This window comes from Anguilla anguilla, chromosome 2 (assembly GCF_013347855.1).
Source record: "Anguilla anguilla isolate fAngAng1 chromosome 2, fAngAng1.pri, whole genome shotgun sequence".
In the NCBI taxonomy this organism is placed as follows: Eukaryota; Metazoa; Chordata; class Actinopteri; order Anguilliformes; family Anguillidae; genus Anguilla; species Anguilla anguilla.
The window spans coordinates 42,977,118-43,001,817 of NC_049202.1; the positions used below are offsets into that span (position 1 = coordinate 42,977,118).

A 24,700-nucleotide genomic window follows, 5' to 3' on the forward strand; every position below is an offset into this window, starting at 1 on the left:
GTGCCTCCAAGTTCAGATTAAGAGGCTGTTGCTCTCTTACCATAACCCCCTTCCCAAGTAGGCCCATCCAGTGGCTGCGGCTCTACGAAAAGAGGCCTCTGAAACTTCTGAGGCTGTGCGTCAATGTCAGGCTTCCTGAAGAGTTCTGAACTCTGTCAGGCTCTGTGACGGGGAGCCGCTGCAGCCCCGTCACCCCTGATCGGCGCAGCGCGAATCATGTGATTTTCCATGCTCGTGTCTCACAGGTGGATCCACTGGAGTTTTCCCACAACACTGCCCCAGACACGGACAAACAAGCAGCACATACGCGCAACACGTACAGCACACAGGCAACACGTACAAGTCATTAACTAATAATTTATTTTTTGTTTATGATTAAAAAGTCAGTGGTCATTGCATCAGGAAAGAACTTTACAAAGATGAAATAAAGGTGACCGATACAGGGACAGAGAAGAAAGATCCATTTGTCCAGTCGGGGGCCAGAGACAGATGAAACTTCCACTCCACTGTGGTTATAATGATGTGACATGGGGCTGCTAGCAATTGTCCATGGCATAGGGGAGGTGTGGAGGAACTCAGAGCTGTCCTCTGGGGGGAAGTGGGCAGCGGGCGTGGTCTGTTCCCCTGGGGGGGCAACTCAGAGACGACAAACCGGAGGCAGTCAGCTCTGTGTTCCTTCTGGCTTTCCCACCTCTGTATCTACGAGGCTCTGGACAGACAAAGGAGGTTCCGGTACTGTCCACACTGGTATTTAAGCTACGGATATTCAGCTTTTGGCCACACCCCTCACACCTGAATGTAACGAGACAGCAAATCATAACACCTTTAGCTCCAACAATGGCAGAGACAGAATTACCAATGTTGAGCATGCTCAGTTAACAGGACATTTGCAGACAAGTTAAAAGTGTGAGGACAGAGAAGCAGACAGCTCCCCGCTTCCTTCTGTCCTCGTGTCTTTGTTGACATGGTGACTAGGACCGTCTCTTCCATTGTTAAGACAGAAATGTGCTTCACAAAAACAAAATGGAAAAGTTAATAGCAGTACATATTTACAACATTACAGACATAACAGCAAAGTTATAATCTCAGTCACAAAGAGAAACTTAAAATCAAGCTACAAGTACGAAAAACGTCAGCCTGATGTGTCGTTGTTCCCTATATTGCCTATTGCATCTGTGGTACATCAAAGTGTCAGGTTGGTTCCAACACGGTCTTCTTAGCTCATGTTTTTGATAAAATTGCATAATAGTTTCTTCTATATTGAGTGCACATCTGAGATGCTATATAGTCGGATTCAGCAAACACATCCGAAAAGGTACAAAACACTGTGCCAAAGCGTCATGACTGCCTCAATAGTGGACATAAATCTTTGTACATTTAAGATGGGGAAGCTTTTCCCCAACTGGAAACACTTCTGCGGCTTGTAACAATTGTGCTACTGTATGTATAATTACTTCTGAAAGCCAAGGTAGTACTTTCCAGGTTGTAACTTCACCATACAACTGGCCTGTCTGAGCTCCTAATGAAATGTCTCCTTTCTGAGCTTAAACCATAAACCACATTCTGGTCAAAGGGACATAACCACACTCCTATGAGAAGACATGCAAGCTACTTCCACAGATCGCCGACTTCACACACCATTTCATGAATGGCAGAGAGAAGCCCCAACCCTGGAACAACAGAGGATCCAACTGGAATGTTTAGGCTATTAAGCATAAGGTGAGTCATAAACACAGACTGCCCACAATAGACAAAACATCAGGCGATGCTGAGCACTGCTAAGCCTCTATTTTACCCATTTCCTGTGCATAACCCCTGAAAGATTTTCTTCATTAAAGCTCAATATCCAACAGCCTCTTGCCATTTGTTTCATGTTTCTCTCCCTAATGTTGGGTGTCTGCACTGAGATATTGATGTTTGTTCTTCACTGTACAAGGCTGATATCTTGCTCTAATCTGTCCTTTCTTTATCTCGTCCAGCTCTCATGACTCAAGTTAATTTCAATACATTTGTAGAGGAAAAACTATTTGTTTAACACTGTACACGGAATTCATATGGACCGATAAATAATTTTACTTCACATATGTATCCTGTTGACACAAAAACTGCACCTCTGGTGTTTGAACAAGCCCACTGCATTTTCCTTGCCAACTTGTCATCTGCCTCGCATGGTGATTTTTATCCTGGTTTTTAATGAGGCACACACACCTGTGAATGTTACAAATACAAGCCGGGGGGAACACGTTTTAAGAAAACTTGTTAAGTTCTCAATTAAACTGCCCAGTTTTCTGGCTCTGGGTTAGTCTAAACAACAGGTGTCTACAGCAGCAGTGTGGAACATGGTGAAGCATCACATTTCTACACACATTTGCCCTTCTGGGGTAGATTTCGGCTTTTATTCCAATATTCTGGGTGGCACAATAATGAAGAAAAACAAAAACAAGAAAAAAAGTAGGTTTTTTTTGCTACACTGTTTATATTTAAGCCTCTGATGTCCAAGAGCAAATGAACAGGCACTGCTTATGCCCATGAGTAAGTCAGTATACAATGTGCTGAATCAGGAAATCCATTTGGAAGTGTTACTGTGACATTCCTGCATGACAGCTGTGTAACTCATAACTCATGATACCACCATAGTGAATGACTGCTACTGTAATACTATCTGTCAGACTGTTAGTCATGGAAAGACAATACATAAATAATCCGTCATTTGGTTCTGCATTCATTAAATTCCATGGCAGTAAGCCTGTCCTCAAACTGGATACAGAGACTACAACTCCTGAAATGTTAGCAGTAGTCCTTCAGTGTTTACGGGATGGCTGATGCACTCTTGATGGCTCTATAAGCTACGCTTTGGTTAGAGACTGGGTTTGGCATTACCAATCTGGAGAGAGTGTGGTGCTAATGTAACAATCACCTCAAATATTGAACAAATTGTCTGCACCCCTAAAAAATGTTCACATGTTCAATGTGACTCATACCGGTTGCCCACAATATATTCCTGATCAACTGAACCTTTGTTCCAGTAAAATATAACGCACTGACTTACACGTGGGCATATCACAGTAAGCCGGTCCAAATACTTGGCAAAACAATATAATCTCACTGAAGGCAGTACAATCAAAATGTGTGTTTTCTATGCGATTTTACATTTTTCCTTTTTATATACATTCTTTAGGAAATAAACAAGACACACACGACACGGAAGGAGTCTGCCTGCTCCCATCACTACTATCAAACATCTAAGACAAAGCACACAGGATCAGAGAGCTGACAAGGTGGTAGGAAAGTGTGCTTGAGAAGGGCCAGGAAATATGATGAACCAAACAGCACACTCCAGCCAAAATAGTAAACTAATAGCATAAAATATTACTGTAGGCATGCTAATAGCTGGCTATTTTGGAACATGCATACATTCTGTTTACATTCTTGTTTTTAAAATACATTTTTAATTAGCTTAAAAATGAAACAAACAAACAAAAAACCTTCAAGGAAAAGATCGTTTTATACTTGAGTCTATTGTGACGTGATTCTTGTTTTGTAATTCATTTTAAAAACAGGTACTGGGGGAAAGGAAAAGTTACCACTGTCATTTTTCTACTTTACTGTGTTTCTTAAACAGCTGCATAAGCACAATCTGCAAAACCAAAGCCATTCTCCTGAACCCTCAAAGACTGAACCTCTGGCTCTTTGCAATACAATCAAGGAGCTCGGAACCCTCTTCTAGCCAGGTTACTTCGTGTAATACGGTCGGATGAATAGAGGCGAGATTTATGCAGCTGTAAATGCTTCTTGCTGAAATTAGTCTTTCCATACCACTCTTCTGCATGGTGTACAACAGAGGCCAAAGTCAAAGGAAAAAGTGGAGGAGGAACTTTGACCACTCTGACGATTCTCAAGGTTCTCCTGTCGAAAGGCAGTGGATACGACATCTTTTCCGGGTTTCCAATAACAAGGGAGTTGTTCTAGAGCTGCGTAGCTGTGATGCTGTAGATGTCATCTGAGCAACATGATAGACAGTTGAGGCTACCAATCAGATCCGTAAAAGCCCCAGCAAGGAGCAGGAATGGGTACAGCAATGGTTTATTGTTGTGAGCAGCATAGAGTACAGCCTGCTAGCTGCTGTGGCTCATGGGAAGGGTACACACAACACAAGGACAGCACTTGTCATGAGAAAAGTCTGAGGCAGAGTGCCAGTTCTGCATTAAAAGAGCATTGCAAGACAACACAGTCCTATGGGATTCATCTTTCAAAGAGTCCACTATGCTGGAAGAATGAAAGGTCTTCAGATGAGATATAAATGAGGATGATCGATGAATTTTCACTGTACTCTATGGCAAAATGGTGGAACAAAGGTGCTAGGATCAGGGAAGCTGTGGGACAATTACTGGTGACTACAAAGGAGATGGCTGAAACCAAAATCAGTCTCTTTATCATTCATTGTTGTAGGGAAAAAATGAATCACTGTAGCATGCTTTGGCAAAAAGCATGACATGGATAAGTAATCTGGGAGGACAAAAGTGGACACTTTGCTGTCATTATCAAGACAGAGAATGGCATCAGCTCTCGTTTACACGTTGTACCCTTTTTAACGGTCCCTTTTCAAGGCAGACCAATAAAAAAAGAAAGTCACACGCAAATGAAAAACGCAAAAAAAGGAAAAAATAATAATACAATATGCACAAAGTGGTCCTTAAAACGAGCAAGATACATGCAGTCTCTGTATGTGCGGTGCTCCTGGGCGTGTTGGGAATGGGGAGGGGGGTGTTCTCCCATCATGCCTTGCTGCACTTGCCCTTCTTCTCTTTGCGTTGGAACTTTCGCAGCCGTCGCGTCCAAACGTCCCGCCACTGGATGACCAGGCTGTTCTTGTCGGCCAGCAGCCCCGCCCGCTCGGCCCCGCTCTCGCTGGTGCCCATCACCAGGAAGCGTTTGCTCATCTGGATTTTGGGGCACTTGCAGGCCAGGTCCTTCATGTGGATCCACAGGAAGTGGTCGCCCCTTTTCAGCGGCTCCCCGCGGCTCTTGTAGACGGCCATGACGTTGACCGAAAACTTGGCCCAGTCTCCGACTGTCTCCATGTCCAGTACGTTGACTTGCACCGCTGAAAGAGGTCAAAGGGAGTGGAAGGGGTAAGTAGAAAAGGGGGAGGGGCTTGAGTCAGACTAAATATTCATCAGTCAGATTATAAAATAATGCTTGTACAGTTCACCAGATATTTGCTGTTACTAAAAGGAGCTTTGATTAATCTTACATTTTAAAACAGAATCCATTTTCAACAACATACATTTGAAAATGCATACAAAAACAAACAAAACAAAATATCACAATTGACATTGTCCCAGATTCTCTGTGATTGATACATTATCCCCAATATTTCTTTACTCCCCAATGGTTGTATATCCACAATCACATCTCTCACCATAGTCCTTCTTGCAGTATTTCTTCATGTTGATCTTCAGATTACCCTTCACTGGTTTGCAGTAAGACTCGCAATCTATGAACCAACAACCAAAACATAGTGTCTTCAGTTAGCCTTTTAACATGGTTTTTAATAACCCATATCCTCCTAAACTAGTATTCTTCCTCTTTCAAGAGAAAAACAAACATTCAAATCAATCAACCTTGTTCAATGGAAGACAAGATTCAGCCTTGGACACATTGGCAGTATTACCCTCCAGTGTTAACATGAATCAGAAATTACTCCAATAATTTTGGGGATCAGTTGTGGCCCTTATCAAAGCACTTTTTTGATGTAATAGGCTATACTGGGAGACAGGGATGAATGTGACATGGACATAATGTCAAACACAAATGAGAGACTGGTTGGAGACAACAGGCAATCCTCCTGGTATACTGCACCTCGATGGAGTCAATATATTATCTACAGTTTACAACAAATCCATGCAGAAACAAAAAACAACAATTTACAGGCACTTACAGATTAAAACATCCATCAAGATGCGCATGCTTAAATGTCTAGCTATATCTATTGCTACCTTAGGTTTATTGCTACCTTTTTCTAAATTTTCTATTAATTTATTGATTGCTAATGTTTCCAGGGAATCAACAATCAACTCGGTGTTGACCATGTAGCTTTGTCAGCTCAAAAAATTTCAAGTGGTCTGAATGACTTGTGAATAGATTTTTTAAAAATGAGTGAATAAATCTGCTGTGAGATTTCTTAAGGGAGCGCGAGTGTGTGAGATTAAGGATAAATGTGTGTGTGTCACACCATATCCGTGAGACTTGGCAACCTCAGTCTTGTAAGAAACGGCGGTGATGTTCCCCAAAAACTATTTCCGCAAAAGTACAGGCTGCAGGCTGCCGACTCATATAAAAATACGGTCGCAGACGAGTGAACAGATTGCAAAAGCAATTATGGTTTGCTCATCTTATTTGTTCTGCAAAGAAAATCAATTACGTCCAATATAAAAGTTAGCCTATCTCGCTGACACTGTGCATCTTGATACCATAAGTTACAGCTAATTCACAGCTCCAGACAATGCAATGCTATTTAACTCTGTGGATGATGTCAACTATTCAGCTGCATTTGTCTCAGATAATGCAAGCTGCGTGTTGAAAGCAAACAATGAAACCCCCAAAGACTTTATGTCTAAAGTTCATTCAACATGTAATGCCCAGATTGTGACACTTGCGAGTCACTTTTGGGTTTGGAAATTTCCCTAACGCTGATAAATTTGCAGTAATAGTAAGAAAGATACAGATACAGCACTTCCAAACTAGTTGACTACAAATTATTGGGCCAACGGACAGAGCACTGCACTGACAATCGGGAAGTGCACTGACAATGTCTGATCATCTTTGTCATATTTGTCTAATTTTATGTATTATTGAAAGCCAGTCAAATACCCAGTTAATGTTAACCACTGAACCAGGAACTACTGATGGAGAATTGTCAATCACTTTAAACAAAGCATGAAGAAGCCAGGGTATTTTTCTATTGTCAGTCCCTAATAAGAACTCTGACTGCTGGTGTACGACTAGATCTCACCAATGCCTTGCTTCTGGCCAGTCCACACCCGAAAATATGGAAAAAGTATCTTTGTCATAACCCAACTTTCTCTGAGCTCAGGTTCAGACAGTGGATAATGGGCTGCTGATAGCATTAGACAGGCGGTTATTTTTAAGACCAAACTGCCCCCATAACTTATTGGTGAAATGATTTGATGATACCTCCATATGTCTTCTGTAAATACCCCATTATGTCAGTGCTATTATATGGTCTTTGTGCGAAAAGGCAAATGGACATATTTCTGGCAGAAGAAACTAAGCAAGGCTGCTATATGAGGAACAGGTGGAGGTTACTGCCCACAGAGCAGTGTGCGCAGCATCATCTGCGGTGCAGATGGAGGAAGGGAAAGTTAGAATAGATCAGGGCTGAAAATATAATTCAAGGCACAATATTCAAAGCCCATTGATAAGCCTTTAGGAAACGGCTAAAGGAATGGCAAGAGGGAAAACGCTGCCATTCACCTCTTTTGTTTCTTTTCCTGAAAAAAGATCTGAAACAGAGTAAACGTGGAAACACAAAGAGAATGGAACAGAGAACCTGAAGCTCCAGGTGAGCTTGGCGTGGGGGGGGGGGGGGGGGGGGGGGGGGGGGGGGGGGCATGCCCTGGCGGAGCCACCAAACACCCACTGAGATGAGTTTGATTTAATGTGTCAGAAATCCCCTGTAGTGGAGCAGTTCTTCCTACGGGTCTAATTTTGGAAGATAATGTCAGTATAGGCGCAGACATAATAGAGATAGAGAAGTAAAGAGAGAGCACAACAGCGCACAAAGCACACAACAAAAGCAAGTCTGTGGCGCATTAGCTACAGGAGAGACTATTAGCGTAGCAGCAGAGCAGGCTTCAGCAGAAACCTCAAGTGTGCAGTTGTGCTGGTTCTGACATCATGGCCTGTCTTTGTAGCCCACACGGTGTTGTAGCTATAGCATTACCACAGTAGCTGTCATGACATATGGGGTAAAAGATGCTCATTAAATATTTTTAATGAGTGTTCCCTGTTGTTGTTGAGAAATGTGAGCGTCTTGTGTCTGGTTTGGAAAAATCGGCAGGAGAACAACCAACCAATCTCATACTAGATTTGTGTAGGACACCAGAGTATTTTATACTGTCTGCTCCATTCCTACAGAGGCAAACACCAAACACAAGTATTCATTATGTGAGGTATGTGAGCATATAAATTATTATATTATATAGCTTAGCTTACAATGTCTATAATGAATTCAGAGCAATTGTCGTTTTCTGCTCTGATGCCAAGTGCACAATTTATATGTAATTCTAACTGGTTAAAGAACACACGCCAAAGGATTTCAGGAATACCAATGAATTTTTCTGGCACAGAATTTAAAGCCTGTGGTTGTGAGCACTGATGAATTTGTGGCTGATTCTAGCAGCCTTAAAAATGAAATCATTCAAAAGGGGTCACTTCAGTTCCAAATACAACCAAATAAAAGTGTCTGCTAATGCAGGAATACTCCTTTTTCTCTTTTAAAAAAAACAACAAATGTTTGCTCATTGCGTGTAGCGGAACAAGCACTGCTCATTTAAGCGCTGATTTCTGAAAGGGAAAAGAGAGAGAGAGAGGGAACAAGAAGAAAAAAAGGAAGAAAAAACTATAAAAATGTCAGGGGAACTTGGCCGTATATCAGAGCGATGCAGTTTTTATTAGTGGTAACCAGAGAGAAGCTGGGCCAGCTGCTTCTCACAACTCAGCAGAGCTTTTAATAAATCTACGAGGAGAACTGAACGCCATTCAAGCGCCTTCTCTTCGCCGTGTCGCCAAGCGCGAGTCGCGGCGCAGCACCCAGAGGCCTCGCTACGAAAACAAACAGCGCCGACGCAGGCTGCCATTGCTTCTCGGCCGGCTGCTAAGATGAATGAAAACATTTTTCTACGGGAAGGAGGGGAAGGGGCAGACAAAACAGGATCTCTGCCACACGTGGCAGCTCGGCGCTATCACGTCAAAAAGTCCGCCACTCGGTTGCTGGGAGACCGACCCGAATGTTACCAGATGTTTCTCGGGGGGGGGGATGAGGTGGTAGGGGCGACTGCTTGGGTTGGGTGGCATGAGGAGGGGGAAGGCACGTGCAATGCCCTTGGGGTCGGAGGTGTGGGGGGGGTTGCGGGGTGGCAATTGAGTTTGCTGGTTACTGGTGTCACAGCAGGCAGTAGTGAGGCCCTGCTCTTAGGCCCGTGGGCCTGGGAGAATGTGTGGGCTGCGTGCAGTCATCGTGTTAGCGCTGAGTGATTGCACAGTAAAAGCGGTCAGGGCGTCTCAGACGAGCGAATGGAAAACATTATGCAACGGGGAAGAGATGAGAGGCGGGAGGTTCTGTGGCTGGGAGCTGAAGATGCGGCACATTCTGCTGTTTTGTTTTACACCGAGGAATCCAGAGATGGCTGCAGAGTTAAGCGCAATGTTTTTAATCGAAAACAAAGTCCCTCCGTCTCAGTGTAAGTGAAGCCTACTTAAAGAACTGGAGACTTAATGTGCACATCCGAAAGCACAAGCTACTCACCAGCTGGACCACATAAAAGAAGCAGGACATGTGTGCATTCATCAGTTGTGTGTGTGTGTGTACACAACCTTCTTGCTCTTTAACGGTCATAAACTACACCTGCTGGATTTCACGTGCCTACCTTATGGTCATGGCTTTGCTCTATGCGTTGGAATAGGGAGGTGGGTCTGTGGCATTGCATTACCATGGAAGTGCTTTGAGATTAAAAATGTGTACAGAGAACATGCTGTAAGCTAGCTGCGGTGGTTGCCCAGTATTGGTAGTGAGCTCCTGGCTACTGGCCAGCGTGTGTTTTCCCATGAAGAGCCGCTCACTGATGGGCGATCACCTGGAAAGCCCAATGAATCAGCCATTGACCCCGAAGAGTGGCTGCTGAAAACCAACCCAATGGCGTAAAGGTCTCTGGTTACCGTGGTTTCCTCTTCTCTTTTAAATCAGTGACCAGGACAAACATGCAAACGACCACCCTCAACACTTTTCAGGGTGCAAGTGCGAGTTGACAGGGATCGTGGGGGGGGGGGGGGGGGTGATTTTGGACTACATCAGACCTGAGGAGAAAATGGCACACATCTACGCGTGATATACAGCTTCCCTTTCTTTCTTCCTGAAAAAGCAGTCCAGGAGCACAGGAGCACAAAAACAGAAGCGCTCAGTTTGGCTATCCTTGCGAATACAGAGGAGTATGTGGATGTCCCGACTGAGTCCATGTGTGTGGCAGGTCCCTGCTCATCCCCTGAAGGCATGGGGGTTTTGGGGTTGAGTGGTGTGCCAGAGAGGCAAAAGTGAAGTTACAGTCCAGAGGGAAGACTCCACAGGGATGCTCATTTCATTCTATCTTTACAAGATGCTCACTGTATATCATTCCCTGAGTCCCAGGACGTCCCGGCTGTAAGTCATCGGGACGGCGATCCTCCACCCCGCCTAGAACACTGTCTGCAAGCGCAAGGAACAGCTCCCACCCTATTGGCTCTGGGCAAGGGCTCAGTCACATGCTTCCTGTCACTGGGATGAGGAAGTAAACATATGCTAATGTTGTCCGTCAGTGAAGGTGAACTACCCCTCAGTGAGCGATGCCAGCCCTAGCAAAACTTTCCAGAAGCCACAACTGGGCCACAGGAGACCAGCTACTCCAGCTGTCTTAACGCTAACAGCAGGAGAGCAAGCCGAACCCGGCCGCAGGCTAATTACTTTCGCTTTCACACTTGCTCCTGTCTTCTGTCTCATGGCAGTCAATTTACTACTCAGATCTAAAGTGTGAATGGGGTCCTTGTGTTTGTCCTACACTGCAGGCGATGTGTGTGAGGAATGTCCTTCCCAGAGACAGGATCACACAACAGACACTGAATGATTTTGATTGGTCGATTATAGTGATTATTGTGCCAGTCCATCTGATGCATCTATGAAAGTGAGTAGTGTGTCAAGTTTGACATTGGTTTACACTATTTTTTGTAATTGCTAACCTCCTGAAAATATTATTATGAAAAATATTTTAAATTAATGAAAAAACAGTGGGTATGGAAATTGATCCCTCAGAAAAATATCAATGGGTCTAGGGAGCAAAAGTTCTTCACGAATGAACCCAGTGAAACAGGAGTCAGAGCCACAAAGCAGGTGATTCGTGCCTGACAGACTAACACATGAACTGAGAAAGAGCAGCAGTTAGAAGAGATGAGAGGTGGTGAGGGAAAGAGGTCCCTTTTTCATCAGTGAGGTGTGTGAGGATGGAGGGACACTGACCTGCAGGCTCCTCAGTGCTGCTAACCACTGCAGTGGGGTTCACCACCGGGATCTCTGAGAGAGAGAGAGAGAGAGAGAGCCAGAGAGAGAGCCAGAGAGAGAGAGAGAGAGAGCCAGAGAGAGCCAGAGAGAGAGAGAGAGAGAGCCAGAGAGAGAGACAGATCAAAGTTAGCAAACGCAGTACAGACAAAATAATAATACCACCAGCATCCCTCCTGCTCACCACCACAATGAAAACATCCAAACAGCTCAAGCTGAAAATCTTCCCGTAATGGTCGCTCTGTGGGGCCACCTGACAAAGCAGAGTGAGGGGCGAGCGACAGAGAGAGCCGGCATCGTCCGCCCGCGGTGCCTGCAGAGCGCAGCCAATCACACTGCAGTCCCTGCAGCTGAACACCCTCACGTACACCATGGCAACGGCTTGGACAGACGGGGTTTACAGGCTTCATGCTGCTCAATGACAGTGTACCCTTGTTGGCCTGTGATCCCATATGGAAGCATCCCACACACACGTGTTGTGACTGATTAAGTATCTGGTCATGTATGACACATACGTGTTCTGGATGTACATCTGTTATATACATCTGTTAAATAAATATTGTTTACGATGCGCTCATATGATGTTTAGATTTGTAAAACGCGAATAACGCATGTGGCCATTTGCAATAATCCGCTTTATATGACTGAAGTGTATAATTATATGGTTCTCTTGCCTGGGATAATGAGGAGAGCACTAATAAGGGGGGGGATTTCCACCATTCCCACCCAGCAGAGCCCCACCTCAGCACCAGAACGACACCCTACACACACAGAGCCTCACAGGACAAGACAAAGCGCACCAAACTGCCCACAGGTGCACGTGCGATCGCAGACCGCAGTACAACCGGACACAGAGCACAGCGCACTGCCCGCACACAGAGCACACCACACACGCAGAGGCCGTAAATCACACTGCGCACAGGCACATGTTCACACTGCACCATTCCATCGCAATAACCGCACCATACCGCACGCAGACACAAAGCATGCCGTATCGCAAACGCGCACACACCAGCACATGCTCGCAAGATCCCCCACACACACACACACACACAGACCACACCGTTTCTGCTCATGAATGCACACACTGTACGCAAAGCACACGGCAACATGCCACACACACGCTTGCCTGCACACACACACACACACACACACTCATCAGACCGACAAAAAGCCATCTTGGAGCAGGGCGAGCTGTAATGCACCACGCATTCCTGCTATTAATTATGGGATTAAGTGTTATTTCTTCTCTAATGTCAGCTACATCTACTCTGGGCTGGGAGGGAAATGGGGAAATGTCAACATGCTTTGAATGTTTTCTGGTGAAAATTATGTAAACATTAAAACTGATGACGGGAATCAAATCAAATGGAACTCATCTATAAAGGAAAGAGATGGACTTTAAAGCCCAGCAATGCACGCGAAACAGATGGGACGGACGAGGAAATGAATGCGCAGATGCTCAAAAGGTTACAGGCAAACTCACTAAATGCTTTGATAGCCCCGCATATGGCTACACATGCTCTTGTGAGCACTGTGTGTATTCAAAGTGTATATTTTTAATAGAAAACCCCATGGCCATGACAACACAGCCATGGAAAGCCGTGAACATAACCGCAGAAATATGCGCATTTAAAACGGCAATAGTAACGGGAATAGAATTTTCCCTGCGTTGAGGCTGCACAGTTGATTGGGAAGCCAGTTGGTGCTCTCCCAATGCAACTGCGGCATTCGCTTTTGAGCGACAGAGGAACTCATGGAAGACTGCTTTTGGACGCAAGCGTCTACTGAATTCCTGGAAAATGACGCACCCCCTAAAAAACACAAAAACAATAGGCATTAACAGCCTTCCACCAGCTGTCTCCTTCTTCATCACAACCTGCACCTCATTTGCCTAATTTATTTTAAACCCTAACGGTCAAAACGATTTCAGATGGCCATGCCCAGCCATATTCTTGCTCTGTGTACAATGGGTCTCTATGGACTGCGGGTGACTGCGCTCTTGAATGCCTGTCAGCTTTAGCACACGGCTACCTATATGGTAAATGGTAAATGGACTGCATTTATATAGCGCTTTTATCCAAAGCGCTTTACACGGCTACCTATGGTTCCGAAATCTCTCACATCCAACGCCGCACCCATTTTCTTTGTTCTTCCTTTGCTCCCAGGCTGGCTTCCCATTCAGTGCCAGGTTTTCAGAATGCGCCGGAAGGAAAGGCAGGAGTGGAAGGAGGGACCGGCTTGCAGGTCCTCCAGCGCTACTGGAATCTGTCTTGTTTGTCGTCTGCTACCGCAGTGTTTTCCCTCCCTGCCCTCTGCCATCTGCTCCCAGTAAAGTGGGGTGGGCCCGCGAAGCCCCCGCCACACGGCCTAGCGCGCCGGCAAGCTGCTTCCAAATCCGCCCCCCCCCCCCACCCCCCGCCCGGAGGCCATGGCCACCGCGGCCTCTCCGTAGCGCCCTCAAACCTCTGCGCTGCGTTCTAGCTCCTGAAGGCCCTGACGCTGCCAGGGGGAGACCGAGCTGGCGTCCAAAACAGTGCCCGACTGAAAAAAAGCGCCTTGCAGCACATTAGCGCTGAAGGTTGTAAACCCAGCTCGTTCTTTCTGTTTCATTCCGCGCCAAAGGCGACACAAATTGCGTCTTTCCCGAGGCTTCGGCCTCCAGGAGAGTGAAATGCACGCACAACACCGCGCCGTTGCCAGGGTGAAAATCGCCACTCGGAGCAGGTTAATTGAACGTCAAGTGGCACGGCGTGTTTATCGGCTGGCGAAGGGGCGCTCCATTACCCCAGACGAGGAAACGGGAAACAATCTCCTGATCTGAGCAGCATGGAAACAGCAATGCAAACAAACAGAGGAAGCGGAGCCAGGTCTGCTGCCCCCAGCGTCTGCGAGCGCGCCGCGGGGCCTCGGCTCCTTCATGCTCCGATGCAGCGCACTGAGTCTGTGCGATCGGGTTACCGCGCCCGACTCCGGGCATGTTCCCGTCGGCTTCCTGCTCCCGCCGTTATCCCTGATCTCAGAACAGCGCTGCGCTCCCCGTGTGAGCACACTTAACCAGAACAGTGTTCTTATAAGAAGAGCAGTGTTCTTATAAGCAGAGCAGCATTCTCATAAGAAGAGCAGTTTTCGTATAAGCAGAGCAGTGGTCTCATAAACAGAGCAGTGTTCTTATAAGCAGAACAGTGTTCTTATTAGCAGAGCAGTGTTCTTATAAGCAGAGCAGTGTTCTCATAAACAGAGCAGTGTTCTTTTGAGCAGAGCAGTGTTCTCATAAGCAGAGCAGTGTTCTCATAAGCAGAGGAGTGTTCTCATAAGCAGAGCAGTGTTCTTTTGAGCAGAGCAGTGTTCTCATAAGCAGAGCAGTGTTATTTTGAGCAGAGCAGTGTTTTCATAAGCAGAGCAGTGTTCTTTTGAGCAGAGCAGTGTTCTCATAAGCAGAGGAGTGTTCTCATAAGCAGAGGAGTGTTCTTAAAAGAAGAGCAGTGTTCTTATAAGCAGAGCAGTGTTCTTATGAGCAGAGCAGTGTTCTTATGAGCAGAGCAGTGTTCTTATAAGCAGAGGAGTGTTCTTATAAGAAGAGCAGTGTTCTCATAAGCAGAGCAGTGTTCTTATAAGCAGAGAAACATTCTCATATGAAGAACATGAAGCAATGGATCAATGGAAAATCATTTTCCAACAACAACCATTTTCATTGAATCAGAGCACCATCAATCAGAACCAATCTAGAGGGGGAGGGGGCACAGGGGTGGCCAATCACACATCATGGAGGGCCTGGCCTTGCCACGGACAAGCAGCACGCCAGGGCGCACGGCGGGTCAGCAGCAGAAAGCTCAAGGCTCCTCCCTCTAGGTGAAGGGCCGTCCTCCTTTCCCCGCGCGGTTCAGGCGGCGCGAGACTCACTGATGCAGGGCGCCACGGGCGAGCGGCTCTGCTGGTAGCCCTTGGCACAGCGGTTGCAGGTGATGCCCGTCACCCCGTCCTTGCAGGGGCACTGGCCCGTCGTCTGGTTGCATGTCTTGCCGGCAGCTCCCACTGGGTGGCAGTCACAAGCTGGAGAGACAGAGAGACAGGGAAGGAGGAAAGGAGGGAAGGAGGGAGGGAGGGAGGGAGGGAGAGGGAGAGGGAGAGGGAGAAAGATGAGATAGTTGGAGTCACTTGACGGAATGTGCTGTCAAATTGCAGGACATGGTTTTCATTTGTTGCAGTCTCTTATTCTGATTTATTGCATTGGGGGAGGCCATTGCGGGCTTTAATGGAAAAACCAAACCTGAGGGTGGCTAATTCATCCATGTTGACCAAACAAGCGGAGCGGCCAAGAAGGAACTTCAGATGTAATGGGCTTTATTTTCCCTTTTACAACTACAAGCGGTGATTTTGGACAAACCCGGCCCAACCTCCCCTCCCCTTCCCCTTCCCCGCGGGTCATGTGTTCTCGGTAAGCCTTCGATGTTCCTGGCCCGGGGCGCGCGCCAGCGAGGGCAGAACACCCTGGGCACCGCCGCGTGACTGCGGCTGGCACTGCCAGGCGGGGAGAGGGCCGGCCGGGGGAAGGAAGTGCGGAGTGCCGCTGTGGATGTCCGGTCCCATTAGTGCCGTGGCGGTGCCGTGACACACTCTCCCCTTCTCTCCTCCCGGCGACTCCAGCGGCCGGCCGCTCCTGCCAACACCAACACGCCGGAGCCCCTTCTCGGGTTTTTATGCGCTGTTACAGTACGGCCCGTTCAGCCCAGATTGAGCAATTGGGTTTTTACGAGCTACACAAAAAAAAAGAAAAGAAGCCTGGCCGCTGGTCTTCGAGAAGGAAGCTCGGCGATACCGCGCACCGCCGGGCCGGTCCGGTCTTTACAAGGTGGCGGGATGAGCGGAGGCTGTTGTCTGCATTCCTCTGCCGCGGGTCTCTCTGGGAACCCCAACCCGAGCCGAAGTGTGCGGCTGCTGCCGTCTTCGCCGTAAACAAGAGTAAATCTCCCCGTCCTCGGCGTGTTCTGACTCTGCCCAGAGAATGAACAGGGCGCACAGGGTCCTCGCGCACACGCACACAGAGCCGCGCCTCATCCACCAGCACAGAGCTCCCTGGGTAAACACTTCATATCACAACTGCCCATGATTTACGCTGGGACGTTTTATCCCCTACGCTCATAGACATACGCACACGCGCGCTAGCAGACACACTCACACTCTTACAAAAAATACCATAGAACCTCAGAGATAGGAACTTCAGTGCTATGGACTGGCGGGCAACCCAGCAAGGTGTGACCTGGAAGTGGTTACACCTTTTCAAAGTGCTTTGCTATACAACAAGCACATTCTATTTGTTCGTAGCACTGATGCTAAAAGAGTTCCTGCTCTTCATTGTAATTGCTTCACAGAGCACAAATGTTAGTTGGATCGTTATGATGAATATGGTTCCTGGTTTCCAAATTCTCAAACACAACACATTAGTCCACAATACAATATAGTTTCTCAGTAGATATTCCAGTGCATAATGTGAAACACATCTCACAAATAGTGTAAATGAGCAGCGCCATTGGCCTTTAAAATTACAGTGTGAATCACAAAAGGATGAATTCGGTCATTCAAAAGCACAAACCATATCTTACTTTCTAATGCATGTAAAGCTGTTGTCATACTGACGTTCAAAGCCTTTTGTACGTTGCTCTAGATAAGCGCATCTCTTAAATGATGTAAATGTAAATGCCACTGAAATATTGGGTCCTGCTGATGAACAATAATCAATAGATAAATTAAAGCGAAGCCTGAATTTATCACTCTCAGGGACCAATCAGGCGTTTCTGGGGACAACAGAACAACTGGTTTGTCTGAGCTTGATATCTTGCCTACAGTGAATAACAAATACATCTGAAAAACATTCTGTGAGATAGGATCAAGTGGAAAAATGAAAATGGTACATTTAGCATGTCTATCTGATTTGGCACCGCGGGGCCTTCAATGCACAGTAACTGGCAGCAGCACGGAAGCGGGGTTCTTTCTCCCTAGTTTGAGATTAATTTGATAGAAAACAACCGTATTTGATTCAGAAATGCCCCGAGTAAACAACATTACCTGACTGCAACAGGAGAGGGGCAATTAAAACTGTCAGAAGTACCCTTCTGGGGAAGAACCCAGGAATCTAACCTGAGCAAAAACACAGGTTTGCTAAGAAATGTCAGCCATGTAGGAAGCAGGAGAATTCCCAGGGTTGATATAGCTTGGATTTATCGCGCTTTATTTGTGCTCCACGTCTGTTCTGCAGCTGACAGGCAACACCACCTGTTAATGGGCACACCCACGAAAGCGGGGGAAAGCGTTTCTCAGATCACACACGCGGGCTCTTTCTCGGGTGTCAGTGACCTCCGACGTTTGAAGCCCCCTCTTCCGTAAATCCCCTGATCCGGCCCGTGCAAATTCCCGCCTTCCAGCTCAAGCGTCTCAGGCGCTCAAACTGCGAGTTTCGGGCGGTCCCCGTGTTCCGGCGGGTTAAGGGGAGGGTCCGCTACATGCCTGCGTTTGGGGGGCAGAGGGTGCGAGGTCGAAGGTCGGGGGCCACGGCGGCCCCCGTTACGAGCGTTCCCGTCCCCTCGCGCCGCGCCGCGGCTCGCTCCGGCTCATTCCTGCGCCCAGGTGCCGAGGGGAGCCCATTTGGGAATTTCTGACATTCCTTCCCCTCGCCCCCCCCCCCCCCTTCACGCTCGCAGATGTGCTAACAAACTGCAGCTGATCAGGCTCCTAACAGCCGCCGTTTGAAGTCGCCGAGGTCATTAAGCCGAAAGAAAGAGAGAACGAAGGGGGCTTCGGAGCACAAACAGGCCAGATTTTCACCACGAACCCAAACTACCCCAACGAGTCATAAAATACGGCGGAACTGAGAAAAGTACAACCGAAACCATGTGAGCACGGATCCACCGTGTCTAATACTCATCCCCTTCTCGTATGTGACGAGAGAACAGGAAAGATACCAGCATTTAGCGAGAGACTGAGTGATGGACGATTCATGGTGAATGTTAGTTGATTGAGCAGTAGGGCGCAGATGATTTGGCAATCTGTGTCATGCAATATCAGCGGCGTGCTGAAGATCTCTCAGAGACGAGAAGAAAGAGCCAAATTACTGCGCGTGCTGTCAACAGGTTCCAAGGTGGGTGCACCACATTAAAAACATCCTGTTATTTGATCCACTTCATAAAACTGGCTTCCAAGGCCTGTCAAAGCTTGTGCCATTCTGGAGCCTCAAGAGTGGCCATTTTCTGCTGTTCCCGCAACCAAATACTAAATCAACCAGTCTATCATCACTGTCTACCTTGGCAAGGCATACAGTACACAGTCTGACTTAAACCCAAAAAACTGCTTAGCATGATTGCCGAGGTTAATTGTTGAATTATGCTCATGACAACTAAACTGATTGGTGGCTTGAAATCAACAGAAATAACATTGTTTATATTTGGAACTGTTTGCGCATGTTACTGGCAATGTTGCAAAAGTGCTTTCAGAGAGATGGAACAAAAGATAATAATGCTGTATCTTGTCTTTGAAAACAAATACTGCAACCCTCGCGCCGAGGCATTTCAAAATTCTGCGACTCAAAACGATGTTTTAATATGTGCAAATCAGCGGAGATCATTATCTCTACTGAAAAAACACACTTGACAGATATAACAAATTCCAAAATTCCTTCGGTGTTCTGATTCCAAGATCCAAGATTAAAAAGAGAAAGGAGCCGGTCATTCTTTAAGTTCCCAATGACAGAAGAAAATGAATGCATAAAATGAAGATTAATACTAATGAAACTTGGCAAGAGAAAGCACGGGCCACTATCTAAAAGGCTAATTAGGATAATTAAACCCTCATTTAGGGGCTGTCCTTTTCTTCTTTTCTTTTTGATTCTTCACATTCGGAGCGCTTTTTCCCCCTCAGCAATAAAAGGGGAATGTCATTGTTATAATAAGCATTGACATAGCGTATTCTTGTGGGCCTTTGCTAATGTGCATGGGAACCTCCAGGGGACTGGTTTCAGAGGATCTGTGGAGGTCGCACATGTCACCTTTTCACTGCCAGGCCCGCCCGGGCCCCCGGCCAGCTTCTGTTTCCCCCGTTTTTTTTTTATCCCGGGTGCTCGAGATCAGCCCTCAATAGCGGGCGACGGGTGAGGCTAGAACATGGTGTAATGTTGTTGCACCGAAGCGGAGGTGCTTGGAAAGGCCGATCCTAGCAACAAAACAACACTTCAAACTGAAAAGTTAAAGGACAACAACTGGCGTAATCCTGCCCCGAATGCCAACCATGCAGTCATAAGTAATTTCGGGTCCTGAAATGTGGACTAATGGACTGCTCAAAAAGAGTAAAGAGATTTTCGCGTTGCGATAACAGATGACTGCGCTGGCTGCTATGGGGGTTTAATTACTTCAGCGAGCAGCGCTGTAAAATATTACAGCACTAAAAATTGGAGCCAAGGACCAAGGTGGATTTCTTTGTGCTAGACGTTTCTTGCGTTATCGAAAACAACATGTACACATCTTGCACACAACTTATGGACATAGAGTACGTGTGTGAGTGTGCGTTCATGTGTATGTGATGTGATATTAATGATATGATTTGAATGATACGATATGATAATATTTCTGGCAATACAAGTAAAATTCAAAATAATAATTTTTGTAGCTTACAGTTGTAAGCTGTTCTAAACATATTGCAATATAATTGAGATATTGTATTAATTCATGAATCTGTTAAGTAATAAATCTTAAAACTAATAACTGGTCTAAACTCATTTTCATTTATTATGTCTGATTAGCAATGTGTAGCAAGTGTTATCTGAATAATCTATTGATGAGCAATGTCTTACGTTGTAACATACTGTTCCTTCATGCTGCATTAGAGCATTCAAATAATATAAGCTTGATTTAGCAAAATACATTAAATAATTTCGAAGAATTCACATTCTCTCAAATCTGCATGTCACACATTGAGCATAACACACAATTTAAGGCTTCCTGGTTTTGGTGTTTTTTTCATGGGCATTGATACAAAACTATGGGATACATATGGAATTAAGGTTGCATTTATCAAAAAGAGATAAATAGGTGAAAACTCAATTTTGTGATGTAATAATAATATTACAAAATATTCTTCTTTAAATATTAATTGTTTTGCTAATTAATTAATTAATTGTTTAATCAAGAAACATCAACAGAAAATAGGTAGAGAGTAGAGAACAGTTATATTTTTGAAAGCAAGATTTCTGCCTCGATTTCCAAACACCCAGTTCCACTATGATAGGCTATATCACGGGTGTAATAATGAACTGCATCGCTCAGGATTGAAACCTGACTGTGCCAGTAGGAATGAGACAGGGAAGACGCACGAGGGTGAAAAATAACTGTATTGGAATTTAGATTTGGTGAGACATATTCCACAAAATATTTTTCATCCACTGAGAAGCCTCTCAAAGAAACTTTGCTGCAAGTTACTGAGAGACACATTTTACATGCTCTTTTGAGTTTGTGGGTGTGTAAGCTTCCATTATTTCCAGATACTGATGCTAACAGTCCAAGCCATTATAGAGAATGTGCTTATTAGGGTGCATAGTAGTACACTCTATCGAAAGGTAAAAAAACATCGCCTTACAGTTTAACACTGGGTTTTCATTTTTTAAATTTTGGGTTCACATTGGAAAATTCACTTTAAATTGACTGGTTTTAAGTACAAATGTTTTACTTTTAAGTAATTTGACTCAAATACTATATGTAGATGGTGTTCGGTAGAAAGCTGTTCAATACAATCACAATTTCCACATAACCCTTTGCCTTGCTGCACAGAGGCATCTAAAGAGTCAAATTCTATTTTCCCCCTGATTCAGTTCCTCATAGCGACGATACCCTGGGACTGCATAACACACCATTACTCCATTCCAAAGGATTTTACTGATCCTGTTCAGAGGGTGACGGCAGATCGACGCTATCATGCCTCACATGCTTTCCCCCCCTCGACACCGTGCTCTTTTGAAGTTTTATGCGGGGAGGTGCTAGGCAGTTAAAAACCAGTAAAAAGGATTTTGTACGCTGATGACTTTCCATGTCTGCGCGTCTCAGGGCATGACAGGCAGCGCTGGAGAGCAGCTCATCACTGCGGTTGGCGGGTAACGCATGCCATAAAGAAGCGTTGGGGGTGAAGAGGTCCGGCACGCCCCGCAAACCCCCGATCGGGGGAGAGGACAGACACGGGCCCGACACAGACGGTCCGCTGGAGAGATACAAGTCACGACAGACCTGTGACGCGTTTCTCAAACGGCTTCTAGACCAAGTTTGGTTTTTGATTTTTAAAAACTGCAGTCACATTCCATTGTGTAGTCAGTGCTGCCTTTCGTTGGTCCCAAACTATGGGTTGGGAGTAGGACCAACTGGTAGATTGTAGGGGGGAGTTGAGGCTGGCTACGAGAATCACGTGACAAAAATTAATTACTATAAATAAATGAATTTCCACTGACATTGACCACAGTTTATTTAAACACTATACATATTAAGTGCACTGGTAGTTAAAGTGTATGCGCAGTTGTTTTGGTGCATGTTAAAAGCCATTTTGATTTATTTGAATATATCAGAACATATTTTAAGGGTCACAGAAAATGTATTTAGGAGATGCGAGAGTTGAAAGCTCAGACAGACTGAGAACCTTGGCTCTACACCTCCGCTCATTGTCACCACACCACCAGTTTGCACATTTCTGTGCTACTGGGGTAGCAGTCACTTAGCAGCTTCACACACTGATCGACAGACCATCCTCGTTTCTCTCGCACGCGCTCAAAGCTATCTCACTGCCCGCTCCGGTCTGAGCCCTTGTACAAATGCTTTGATTCAGTGAAGCCATATGGCTATTTAACAAGGTAAAGCTGTAGGCCATCAAATAAATACTTTATCCATGTGATTTTTATTAGCCTTCTATAGATTGGCTAATGAATGGATCCCAGCCTCCTGGCCCTGGGAAATGCTCATTGTTTTATCATCGGCTGTATTGTGACTGTAACTCAAACTGAAGGTTTTATTCAAATGGAGGTCCTTCAAATTTCGGAATGGTGATATTTCCCACTGCTGAATTTTTTATGACCTCGGTGTAAATTATAGGATTATTTCAATCGAGTCAGGAATGAAGGCTTTTGGGCAGGGAGGGATCATCTACTGCTTCGAGAGAGCAAATAATATACAATGTAGTGCAAAGATAAAAAAACATCAGCTTTCATTAACTGCATACTCTCACTCAAGCTAAAACACATTAAATTAGGTTTTATGTATAGAATCAAACAGGTGATGTGGTCTCGCTCAGTTTCAGTCAGGAAAAGCTTGCTGCTTTAATAAGTCAATGTGGGTTGAGGACAATGTATGCACTTATCTTGTTTATTGTTGAAAATGGAGAAAAAAAACATTTTTATCGTTTAATTTCCCTGAATAAAATGGTCCGTTGGCCGCATGCTCTCAGGTAAAACTGATACTTGCCAGTATAATAATTCAATCCCTGTTCATAAACTTTAACAGCAAATCATCAATTAACAATTTATGGATTAATTATACATGAGAGGACCATGAACCATGATCATCTTTGAACATAAGTGTGAGCTACGATGGTGGGCTCAATAATAATGTGACACAAGGAACAGTCAAACTGGCTTCACTTGTGCTACAGTAAATGGTGTCCTCTGAAAAAAAAAACAGACATGGCGCATGTTTGGGGCCCTTCCATAAAACCTGGCACACAAGGAGACAGCGCCGCATCTTCTCATCCACTAGAACAGGAGCGATCGTAGGACTCATGAGTCGTACACGTCTCTTCGATATTCCAGCTTCCAGTGAGGTCTCGCTACGTACTGTACGAACACGGACGTTATTTACTACTTTCTTGATTTTTTTCCCTCCATCTGCAGGGAGCCCTGAGGAGACTAGAGGCCGTAAAAAAGACGAATGGTAACTGCAGAGGTGACTATAAGTGCTCTGTATGCCAGCCAACATAGTCTCAGTTTTTTATTATAGTGTCCTTCGCTAATGTTCATGGTTATTTTTAAATCCATATAAATGGATGGCACCTTCTCTGAAACCCCTCTGGGGCCAGAAGAGACAGGGACGTTTACATATTATATCTGGCTCGTTAAAAACTCTTGGAGAGGTAAGAGGGCAATGGCAATGGACTACTTTGTAGATTCAAACAAGTATTATAAAACAGGCAATGTCACGTTGGGGTTAGAACACTACCAAGCATTTGTAGTGTCATTGTAAACGGAAGCGCACAATCCTCAGCATATATCTCCAAGTTGTTGACTCCAGTACATATTTTTAAATTGTGATATCATTATTAAATCAGGAATAGCGTAACTATTCTTATTAACCCAGTGAGTAGTCACTGGACCATTATTCAATGAACCCAGCTGATTAAAATAGACTGAGGGTCCCCTGTCGTTGACTGAGCTACTAAAACAAATGGAAAGTTCACTGGGGCAAAGAGTTTGGGCAAAGGGCATAGAGAGGTACAGGAGAAATGTGGGGGGGTAGGGGGGGGGGGGGGTAGGATACTCTTACCTTGGATGTGCTTTCTCCAAACATGTTCTCATCTAAGCATTTCATAACAAGCACCCAGACCGGTCTGTCTGTGCGTGCCTCTCGGTGGACAGCCCTGGCTCCAGCCTGATATTTCATCTCCGTGTTTATACTCCAGGATCGCCTCATGTTCTCTCGTTTTTTTTTCCCTCAAAGGCCTTACATGTGTTTCACTTTAGAAGAAGTCGTCCCTGGTCGGAGTTCTTTAAACATGCGATGTCTACGTGGCCCGCGCTGGTACATCCCGTCTCGTTTGCACTTTGGGCTATTGTTTTTTCGAAGCTCCGCGTCCGCGCTCGCCAAGGTTTGCCGGTTCACTGGGAAACCGCGCTCGCTGTTCCGGAGCACGCGAACGCATTACAGCGGGAGACAGATGCATTATTTAGATATAAAGCGAGCGCGCTCTCCGTGTTCGTGCGGCCCGGACGTCCGCGCGCGGGCCTCCTCCAGCCCCGGCTTGCTTATCTTCCGCGCGCTCATTTCCTCACTCCTTCCTTTTCCTCAGCTTCCCCCGCGGACCCCCGAAAGCGGCGCGGTGCCGTCCAATAACCGCTAGGGGCCGACCGGCGGCATGCCGCTCTGAAGCCTCCACCGCGCGGCCCGGGGAAGGCCGGGGAAGGCCGGGGCCCGCGCCCGGCGCTTTGAAGGACCCGCGGCGGGTTTCGGGAGACGTGATTGGGAGCAGACGAGGCGCCGGCCACTTGACCCATCGATCAACGTCTGGCCCGGCCGTTAAAGCGCGGCGCTGCGAGGGCGAGAGGGGAGAGAGGCCGGGCGGCGCTGGCGCGGGCGCTCCACC

At 46.0% G+C, this 24,700-nt stretch overlaps 1 protein-coding gene across 2 annotated transcripts in view; it reads right to left on the reverse strand.

Annotated features, from left to right (window-relative positions):
- Window positions 1-341: 341 nt before the first annotated feature.
- The window catches only part of ntn2 (netrin 2), a 66,515-nt gene continuing 42,156 nt past the window's right edge, over window positions 342-24,700 (reverse strand). For both annotated transcript variants that reach the window (XM_035407124.1, XM_035407123.1), the window contains exons 4-7: window positions 15,230-15,379; window positions 11,288-11,341; window positions 5,423-5,497; window positions 342-5,104 (exon numbers count right to left, since the gene is read on the reverse strand). In XM_035407124.1, the coding sequence (XP_035263015.1) occupies window positions 4,776-5,104; window positions 5,423-5,497; window positions 11,288-11,341; window positions 15,230-15,379 (608 nt within the window). In that variant the 3' untranslated portion in view covers window positions 342-4,775. The remainder of the gene's footprint in view (window positions 5,105-5,422; window positions 5,498-11,287; window positions 11,342-15,229; window positions 15,380-24,700) is intronic.